The following is a 10,906-nucleotide window of genomic DNA, read 5'->3' on the forward strand; positions in this document are numbered from 1 at the left end:
CGGTCTCCTTCACATAGTCGTGAGAGAGAGAATTGTTGAATTATGAATTTTTTTTTCTTCATATGTGGATAGATAAAGCTCAATTTAGACCAATTTATTTTTGCCCATAGGCCCATTACTATGGGGCATATATAAGAATTTTTTAGATCTTATTTTTCACATCCACAAAGAGAGTTTCAACAATAATATAGAGAGAAAAATGAGCAGATATTTGTTCAAAATTTCAGCTTTAGCAGCCAACTTCAAATTATAATTTTTGCTTCATTTCTTGTCAGACTGAGATAATTTTTGGACAACTTATTTCTCTTATCTCAATCTTGGATTAGTAACTGACAGAGTTGGATTTGGTGATCTGTATCTTTTATTTTTCATTCATAACTAGGAGATGTATTTTTGATACTTTTGCTTCTTTAGTTCTGTAGTTTTTAGTAATGTGCTTTATATATTTTTGCTCATTATTTGACACTCATTTGGTGATCATTTTAAAGGATATTATTGTAATTCTTGGTGATTATAGTGGAGATTTTATTCTCGTAATTTTTACTCTTCAAATTAATTTTTTTTTTGTAAATCTTGGTGTCTCGTGTGATTAATTTTATTCTTGTCTTTTCGTATTTTTTTGGTTGATTCACTAGCTGCCCTATCGTTATTGTACTTGATTTAGTCTGTCTTCTTTTAATTGAAATAGAAAGAAAAAGTTTAGACTTGGGTATTCTTCCGCTATTATCCTATCGTGCACTTTGTTAGTGTCTTGTCATTTTCAATAAAGTGGTATCAGAGTTTGATTTGAAATAGATATTCATCTTAGCGAGTTTAGTTCCTACCGCAAGCTATTTGATGATAATAAAAATTTTGATTTGAGAAATTTTATGAAAATGTTACTCTATATAGAGACAGATTTAATGAAAGGAATTTTGGAGATGCATATTGAACTTATTAAAAACTGTATGAAGAAGGTAAAATAAATTTATTTTGTCAGAAATTAATTAAGGCCAAGGGGGAGAATTGTTAGTATTTACCCTTATTTTTTTTTTACTATAATTAGGCTTTTCTTTAAGAAAAAGGAAAACATGAATTCTCCATATTTGACTAATTCTTGCTCTTATAAGACAAGGTTATAGACTCTATAAATAGACACTTCTTTCTTCTAGCTTGGTAGCATCCATAATGTAGTCATAAGGGCTTTGAGAGTTTTGTTTGGAGGGAGAATTTGTGCTGCACTAGTGTTGCGGTGTCACTTATGCAAACTTCTTTATATAAGGTTGTCTCTCTTGGCATTTTGTACTCTCTTTTATATAGTAGATTGTTCATCTCCTTTTGTGGATGTTTGTCGATTGATCAAACCACGTTAAATTATTGTGTCTCTTTTGACATATTTCTTGCATGTCTTCTTATTGCGCCTTTCGAGGTGCTCTGTTAGCTTCTGCATGACACCTAATTATTTTAGTCCTAGCACATTTATCAACATCATCAATTATGTTTCTAATTTTTGTAAAAAAAAAAAAGAGCGAGGGATAAAATAATAAGCATATATAAATCATAACATTAAACAAAGAATTTATGATTTAAAATAAAGAATAACATTCTAAAATAAATTTCACCCCACTTTTTATATATATATATATATATATATATATATACTAGCTACTTCAACTTTTGTTTTTATTAAAACGCAATTTTTGTTTTCTTTCCAACAATAGAAAAAACTACTTCTGTTTCTATTAAAGCAGTTTTATAAGTTACCCAAATTCCCTTCTCATAAAAAAAAAATTCCTTTTTTCTAAAAAAAAAAAAAGAGAAGAAAAATAATAGTTTTGGCTTTCCATCAACAATTTCAAACAAACCCTAATACATACTATTAAATATTATTTTTAAACACTCTATAAATGATCTTTAATATTGTTTCTTTTTAGCAGTTATTTTAACATGTTTGATTTGATTTGAAAACAAGTACTAGATAATTCTTTTAGATTTCCATGTCCCTTAAAAAAATTCATGGAGAGTTTGAGGCTTACTTTCCAAAATATATAAAATATATGTAACAACTTCGAGCGAAATTCAAGTATTTACTAAAAAATTGAGTAACTCTACCACTAAATTACACATGCCCAATGATGAAGTACTCTCATTATTAGTAGTATACTCCACTACAATTTTTCACTTCAAAAATTGATGGAGTCCCCCGCTTTTCTATTATTATAAAAATTAAGGGACTTCGTGAATTTTATTTAAAAGAAGCTTTTTTTTTTTATAGTTTCCATGCATCTTGTTGCAAAAGATGACCGATAGACCGACCATAAGTAAAATTTACCCCTAATACTCTTTACTTCCTCAATTTTTAAATACTCGTCTTTAAAGAGTAAGTGATATTTTAGTCCTTTTATTTGATTTTTACATAAATGATATATTAAATAATTAAAAAATATTAATGATGCTCTTTCTATTTTATCGTCTTTAAAGAGAACTTTACACAATCAACAAAATATTAAAAAGTTATATTTTTTAAAAAATATTTATTAAATGTAAGTTGATAAAACTTTTTTTATTTTATAAAAATGATTAATTTTTCAAGAATATATCTAAGCTAATAACTCCACTTATTTATAAATAGAGACTATATACAATTGATCTTATAGATAAATCCCTGTAAATAAAATCTAAATATACTTAAAAAGGACAAATGGAAATGTTAATGGAATTCGAATAGGTCCTACACATCAACAAAAGAACTGTGTAATCTATTACTCACTCTAGTTAATGGAATCTTGACTTAAAAACGTACAAGTCAAGATCCTTTTTCTTATAGAAATCAGTAAAGTTGAGTGAGTCACAGTTTTCAATATCCAGAAAAGTGATCGTTTTGGGTGTCATCAAATTTTCGATATGTCAGCTGGACGCCATCAATCTGATGAAGAACCTAAGGTATTCTAACTGAACTCTTCTCTTTTTTGCTCTGTTAACTTGTATTACTCTTTGGTACGCCAATATTTGTTCACTTTAGTAAAAATTATAGAGTGATCATGAGAATTTAAAATGTAATTTTAATTTTTTATTTTTTTTCATTTTCACTTCTCAAAAAAAAAAAGTTTAAAGTAATTTTAATTTATATGCATGAGCAAATACAACTCCAAATTCTAACTTCAACTCCCAACTCTGATTCTAACTTCAAAAAGTATTAATTTTCATGGCCAAAATTTATTACTTATATTAAAAGGGTAATATTGTATTGCCCCTATTATATTTATTGTTTCTTAATATTTGTGCTAAATTAATAGTGCACAGGTATTATTGGACCGAGGGAGTACCTCTTTCCCATTTCCTAGACATTCTTTTTTTGGTCTTGGTTAACCAAAACCATTTGTTTTACTTGTCTACTACTCTTAGCTAATGTATACTCCGCTCATGTGGATTTATTTATCACTATTTTTTTAATTTAATTTTTATTTTTATTTTTTATTTTTGATAAATCAAGAATCGATAAATGTTTTTTCATATTTTACTCTTAACATTAATTATTTATTTTCTAAATTATTTTTCAATACTTGTATTAAACATTAATTAATAGGGGTAATATAATAAAGTCACCATACAAATCATTGTTTTCTTAATAGGTGTGTCAAGTTCAAATATGACAAGTAAATTCGAATAGAGGGAGTACACTCCTAAAGAAGAAATACATAGAATGACATTTTAATACTTTGGGAATGACAATAGTTAATGCTCCCTCTGTCCCAAATTACCCGTTCCAAATTGAAATGACATGTTAATTAAGAAAAATAATTAATAACATGACTAATTTACCATAGTACCCCTATTAAATTACGTTTACATTTTAATTTGAAGAAAAAGTAATTAATGAAAAAGGTAAAACATGGGGAAAAAATTTGTCTTTTCTTGATTAATGAAAAAAGACAAGTGAAAAATCTTAGTAGCTTAGTTGGTTAGTTACCTGAACTCCCACCTTATTGGTGAGAGTTCGATTCCCCACATTGTAATCCCCTCCTCCATTCTCCTCACCCAGACAAGTAAAATGAGAAATCAAATTAAGAAATTTGGGATGGAGGGAGTAATAGATATAATACATAAATATGATTTTTTAGCTAGCTTCTATTGGCCTTTATACCCTCCAACTTTAGGTATATGCATAAGTTGACACTTAAACTTGTATAAAGTTCATTAAATAGACACACACTTCCTACGTGATAATTCTCGTAGATTGCCATGTAGATGTCACGTAGATATCGTGTGCCGGCTTGTTTAATTTTATACACGTTTAAGTACCTACTTGTGCACACCCAAAATTGAAGCACATAAATGCCAAATGGGGCCAAGTTAAAAGGCAGTATGCCTTAATAATAATAGTAAATTAGAAACGAAGTGATGATTTATCTTTAGAATTTTTTAATTGGACAAGTAAAACCTAACATCTAATTTTAGTATAGAGTGGACGATGGAAGTATTTAATTTTGACATTAATACATGGTAAGTTTCACCCATTGATTTACGTTGTTATGTTCATAATCTTGAGCAATCATGACCTCATGAGCTAGCTTTTGCAGTGAAATAGGCCAATGTATCCCAGGGAACTTGTAGGGGTGTTATAGTGGTGTTGACTACTTACATGATTTTGGATAATCCTCATTTCATCAACTAGCTTTTGGGTTGAATGTTATCTTGTGCATGCTCCAGATGTCCATAAGTGGGTGTTCGAGAGGTTTAAGATGGCCCACATTGGTTGAAAGGTTGGGAGCATGTGTTGTTGTCTTCTATTATGGCTTTGAGCATTCCATATCTCATAAGCTAACATCTTGTTTTGAGTAGGAGTAAGGTCGAAGTTGTTAACATTAAGATGATTTGTCGTGGTACGTGAATATTTTTGATATTTGATGTATATTCAACTTTTATGTCAAAATTCATGTCTAGTCAAATAATGCCAAACAGAATGGGGTGGATATAGTTGTAAATATCAATTATTGTAAGCATGCTTAAAGTTATGACCATTTGGATTCTTCAATTTCAGGTTATCAAACTTAAGGTTATGATTGACAAGACTAGAAACCGAGTAATCTTTGCAGAGTCGGACCATGAATTCATTGATACACTCTTCTCATTCTTGACACTCCCATTAGGTACAGTTCTAAGACTTCTTGAAAAAGATATGGTTCAATTGGGATCAATTAGCCGCGTCTATGCCAGTGTTTATTCGCTTGATCCAAGGTTCTTGCGCACAAGCTATTGCAAATCCATGTTGATTATGCCACGGAACTCATCAGAAGTTCAGTGTGAAAAGTTGAAGCTCAATGTTGATCATTCGGAGATTGCAGGGAAGTTGTTTGTCTGTTCTGACTATTATCCATGTAATAACTTATTCAGTATCTCGCAGAATACACGATGCTGCCTCTGTGATAATTTGATGCGATTTCCGAAAAGAATTTATGATAAGGAAGAGAAGAGAAGTAGTGGCGAAGGAAGTGTGGTTGAAGTCTTTCTAAAGGGTGGGGCAGCAAGCTTTATGGTAACAGATGATTTGCAGGTAATGCCAGCCTCCACAGCTAGTTTAACTGCTTTGTTTGGAAAGCTCGGAGTCAGTGACAAGAATGAAATTGAGGCAAAGACTGTAGAAGTTGGTATTAAGGAGGTAATTCGTTTAGCTATATGTTGGACTATGCATACGGTTCTTATTTTCGAAGTCCACAACTAGTTCAAAATAGTTTCATAAGAGCAGTTCTTCATTTATTGTTTCTCCTTCAAGTTATTATCTGGTCTATCATCTTCATTTTACTTGAAAATTCATGCTGCACTATTAGTCATGCTTGAGAGAAAATAAAATTAGGTATTAGAATGGTGGTAGATTAGACAATCAGTAAAGTCCAGCCTAGAACAGTTTCACTGCAGGAGGTCGATAGCTAAACTCTTTTACTTGATTATTCACAATTACTTAAAGGGCCGGCCGCTTGCAACATATTATTCAACATATTATTTATATAATAATAATAACTTTCTATGTTATATGGCTAAACGTGTACGCTGAACTTTGTTTATATAAGACATATTGAGGCTCAATTGGAGCGTGTGGTTGATGACAAGGAAGATGGACTATTGAATTTCAAACTATTGCTTTTCTTCTATTTCACCTAACTCTTGGAGTAGGGATCTTTTGTTAGGATTTATGTTGCGAGTACTCATTGAATGGAACATGTTTCTCAGTTGATACATAGACTATTGACAACTAAGAATTTAAGCTGAAACAATTAGAAGAACAGAGGCAAGATTGAAAGGTTAATATGCTTTCTTCAGAATCTGCTCCATGATCTCTTTATCTTCTTCTACTAGCTGATTCTGCTTGCACACGGTAATGGAAAGATCGGTGCACTAAAGATCCCGCTATCCACAGGGTCCGGGGAACGGCAGAACCACAAGGGTTTATTATACAGAGCCTTACCTTGCAGTTCTGCGAGAGGCTGTTTCCACGGCTTGATCCCGTGACCTTCAGGTCACATGGCAACAACTTTAAAGTTACTCCAAGGCTCCTGTTCTAACAAATATTTCTTTTTTCAATTAATCCATTACTACAGTAAAACTCGTTGTTTTTATTTGCCTCTTCTTTTTGTTTCAAATTCACGTTGCTTCTTGTGGTATTCTGGTTTCCACAACTTTCTTGCCTCATTACTTGATGCATAACTTGATTTAGGCGTTGCAACTGCTGAAGTTCGCATTGCTCTCCAAGATGCCACTGACAAATATGGTACTAAATAACCAGGGAAATTGGGTGAAACATACATCGAAATTCGAAAATAACCAAACTGCAAAGTTAGAGAAGAAAGCCATGTCTCAAAACTCAAATAGTATGAGCCTGAAGCTTATAGTAAGCAAAAGTAACAAGAAGGTTTTGTATGCAGAAGCAGGCGTCAAGCTTGTAGACTTCCTTTTCAGTTTCCTTGCATTCCCGTTAGGGGCTGTAGTAAAGCATCTAGGTGGCAACTCAAGACTTGGATGCATAGATAATTTGTATAAGGCTGCTGCTGATTTGAGTTCTGAAAACTACATGAAATCAGAAGAGTGCAAAAATATGCTACTCTCTCCGAAATTGTTTCCACACTCTGGTTTTGACAGTCATATTCTCCAGGTGGGAGAGGAGTACCCGAAATACAGATATGGATTTGGAGGTTTAGAAATAGTTGGGGACACTAATAAATCCGAGGGATCATCCATAGGATATGAGGAAAAAACAAGCGATTTAGTTGTCGCTTCGGAATCAATAGAGTCTGAGGAAGCAGCTAGCAATTTTGCCATCATTATGGACCCGAAGTCTCCAACAGGAGAAACAATAAAGGGTGAAGGGTACTTGAAAGGACCTGCAACGTTTATGATACTGGATAACCTTCTAGTGACTCCTTTTTCCCCTACTTCAATCATAACTCAGCTTAATCAAATGAACGTGTCACCCAGTGATGTGGAGGAACGCACTGTAATTGTTGGGAAGGATGAGGTACGCCTTCAACTGATTTAATTGCATATTAATTAGGATATGTATTATTATTTACCTGCATATTTTTGTTTTTAATATCTGCTACGAGATATTTGGATTTCTTCTGGCGTATTCCTCGGCATATTGTAGTGGGTGATCAAGGTATAAACTTTTGATATTATGATGATTTCATTTTCGATTGAGAAAGCGATGGCAGACAATGTCTCTCCAATAGTGCACCAAAACGGGTCTGAAGAATTCAGTAAAAAAATTAAGTGACGTCAGGGAATATATATTAGAAATATTCCTTTTCTTTTTAACAAAATCATCAATAGGTGAGAGATGTCCGCGAGGTGTTTAGTTCATTTTTATCCTTAGTGTTTCAAGTTCCCGGATTTCAGTGTTCCCGCAGAGTGGAACAATGCAATACAATACACAGGATAGATCCTTAAAGGCTTTTATACAGAGTTCGATCAGTTAGGACAGAGTAAAGAGGCTTCTGCACATCATAAAAAGTTGCAAGCAAACGATAAATTGAATTGACTTGAACTTAGAAAGCATGAGAACTTGCGTCTTGTAACTCTGGATTATGCCAAAAGATTCAAACAAAATGGAACTAAACTTGCATGTCATATTACCAAGATTTTTATATATCAAATCCTCATTGATGATATTAACTTTTGCAGGCGCTGAATTTGCTGAAAGCTTCTTTAATCTCGAAAACAGTTTTAAATGATGTTTTCAACATAAGGGAACCATATCCTAAGGTTATGCTGAAAGTGTGAAATTTCAACACGTCAGAGATGTGATCGTCATAGTGTGATTATATAAGAAGTTTTTGCCATATGCGCTATGTGTGTGACCATATCGTTCTATATTGTAATTGATTGTCTATGTTCATACTAGCCACCACATTGCTTGTCGCCAAGTGGACTATGTGTGAAATTATGTTGGCAGTACAAACAACTCTTGTATGTTATCTAGGGGCAATGTCGTGCCCTCCAGACTTATGATGTGCCTCTAAATTATAATGTTGCATCTTATTAACTTTGGGTTCCAAAAAAGAATATATATTAGCCAACGACATCGATAAGTAAGTTTGTGCTATAACATTCTGGTGGTGGCGTCGTATCGTTGCATAAACTTATGTTTCTACACTGAGTAGTTCTTAGAAAGCTGGAAGGAAGAGCTGCTGCAAAACGTAACATTAAGTGCTATTTCGCTTGTTACATGCTATTGTAAATAAAAATAACATTGTTGCGCTTCATCGCTGGATGCAGACTATTGTAAATTGTTTTTTATTTCTACGAGATCTCAAATAAAGCAGGTAATATTCATAACTGAGCCAACAGAATAGTCATTTATAAAAGCTTTCATTTTTCCAATTTGTCCTATTACAGTTGCAACTTAAAAGTGAAATTTGGTTGACGAGAAAATATTATCACTCTTATTAGCTGAATCGTAACCATACTTATATCCTAATTACCTAATCATATGGATATGAGAATCTTTAATCTTATGTTGAGTGAAGTGACAATATGCTTCAACGTGCCGTGTTCTTGCATGGAACGCTGGACTGTAAGAGATATAGTGCATCTTGATTATCACAAATCAATTTCATCAATTCAACTCCTCCGATCTGTAACTTTTAAGGAAGTAGTCTTAGCTATATGAGCTCAGAAGTAGCTAATGCCATTGTCTGATATAAGATTGCCTCTCATGTAAAATACAATGACCTGAAGTGGAGATCTTGTCCAATCTACATCAGAATACCTAACAATGTGTGCATGCCTATTTTCTTCGAATGATAGACCTTGTCTTCGGAACCCTTTCATATATCTTAGGATGTGAATTACTGCATTCTAGTGACTAGTAACTATCAAGAAGGTGATAGATTGGAGAAACTGACTAACTACACTATCATTAGATGATATCAAGTTGTATGGACATAAGATAGTTGAGTTGTCCAACTAGTCCCCAATATAAATGGTATATTTTATTTGTTGAGATGACAATGCCATTGCCAGAAAGTGCAACCTCAATTCCATTTAATTTCCAAGAAAGTATTTCAGTTTCCCAAACCTTTTGTCTAGATGTTGCTTAAGTTGGTCAATACCTTCATAAGCATCACTTACGATAACAATATCATCAACATAATCAATTCAAAACAAACGTCTAACATTAGATGAATGCTTATAGATTTGGAAATATCTTACTAGCTCAATTATTGATTGGCGACCTGAATTTTTAGTTTGTTGATGAAAGTTAATTCTCCACCCTGTAATCTCCTCCCCATTTTCTCTACTTCTAATTTTTTTTAAGAATGCCATCTAGAATACGGAATGACCAACAAACTGTGATATATGAGATTGATTGAGACCATAAAGGGATCAATGAGGTCAACAAACTAATCTAGCCTATCCCTTACAAATTGGTGGTTACTAGCTCCTTGTAAACTTTTTCAGAAAGTTTTCCATGAAGGAATACATTTTTTTTTATCCAATTGAAAAAGGGACAATGACTCATTACTGCCGTAAAGATAAGAAGGCAAACAGTAGTGTAGTGCTTCCAACATTTCAATGCAAGTTTATTATCTTAAAGCGCGCTAATAAGGTTGAAAAATACTGTTTTGTGTACCAAAAGTGGCTGCAGACTGGTTACAAGAGAAAATTGAAGGAAAGATGTTTTTAAGTCTTGAACGAAGGATTGGTGATATTGACCAACTTAAAGGGTCAAACATCATTAGGAAACTTGATTAAGTTAATTATGGACTTGATTAATATTTTCAAAACTTTCTAATCTTTTCAGAAATATAAAACAACCCAACCCACACCTCTCTTCAATCCAAGTCAATCAGTCTCTCTCCTCTCTCTCTCGATAGCTTCTCTCAACTCTCTCCCAACCAACAGTTCTGCAAAATTTCTCTCTTCAATCCCCGGCGACTTCAACCTCCGGTGACAAATAGTCAGGCGAGTTCCTTTTCGACTTTCAACCATCAATCGATGTGAAGACTTCTCCGGCGACAACAACTTCGAGTTCTTCATCGTCCCATTTCTTCTTTCACGGGTAAAAAGTTATGTCTTTTTAGTTATGAAGAAACAGAGGAACTTGAACCAACTTCTCTTCTAGTATTGATTAACAATTTCAATATTTCTTGCTTAAATTTGAAATATGGACTGAATAAAACCCTAATTTCAGGCATTTCTTCTTCTTATTGTCGAACTGTTGATTCGATTTGTTGGTGATTTTCGTTCACCGTTGATGTTATTAGTATGTGTTGTGTTGGTGTTGCTGGGTTGATTTGTTATTTTTTTTTGGGTAAAAATAGTGTTGCAACAGATGAACCATCTGATGCAACAGATGAAACATCTGATTCAACAGATGCAAATTTGATGCAACAGATGAGCAATCTAACAGATCATTCATCTGTTGCGACAG

At 33.0% G+C, this 10,906-nt stretch overlaps 1 protein-coding gene across 3 annotated transcripts; it reads left to right on the forward strand.

Moving 5' to 3' along the window:
- Positions 1-2,553: 2,553 nt before the first annotated feature.
- On the forward strand, positions 2,554-8,802 carry LOC107873468. Of its 3 annotated transcripts, none has more exons than XM_016720325.2 (4): positions 2,554-2,922; positions 5,021-5,638; positions 6,692-7,489; positions 8,155-8,802. In XM_016720325.2, exons 1-4 carry the CDS (start codon positions 2,884-2,886, stop codon positions 8,251-8,253), a joined length of 1,554 nt encoding a protein of 517 aa, XP_016575811.2. In that variant the 5' UTR covers positions 2,554-2,883; the 3' UTR covers positions 8,254-8,802. The 3 variants fall into 3 exon arrangements, with proteins under 3 accessions (XP_016575811.2, XP_016575814.2, XP_047270669.1); XM_016720328.2 differs by having other exon boundaries at positions 2,685-2,922; positions 6,761-7,489; XM_047414713.1 differs by having other exon boundaries at positions 2,685-2,922; positions 7,127-7,489.
- Positions 8,803-10,906: the final 2,104 nt, after the last annotated feature.

This window comes from Capsicum annuum, chromosome 6, assembly GCF_002878395.1.
Source record: "Capsicum annuum cultivar UCD-10X-F1 chromosome 6, UCD10Xv1.1, whole genome shotgun sequence".
Taxonomy (NCBI): Eukaryota; Viridiplantae; Streptophyta; class Magnoliopsida; order Solanales; family Solanaceae; genus Capsicum; species Capsicum annuum.

Bases quoted from the DNA above. Each gene is read 5' to 3' on its own strand.
- LOC107873468 (XM_016720325.2), top strand. From the start codon at position 2,884: ATGTCAGCTGGACGCCATCAATCTGATGAAGAACCTAAG. The intron at 2,923-5,020 runs GTATTCTAACTG...CTTCAATTTCAG, and splicing joins AATCTGATGAAGAACCTAAG to GTTATCAAACTTAAGGTTAT. The intron at 5,639-6,691 runs GTAATTCGTTTA...AACTTGATTTAG, and splicing joins TAGAAGTTGGTATTAAGGAG to GCGTTGCAACTGCTGAAGTT.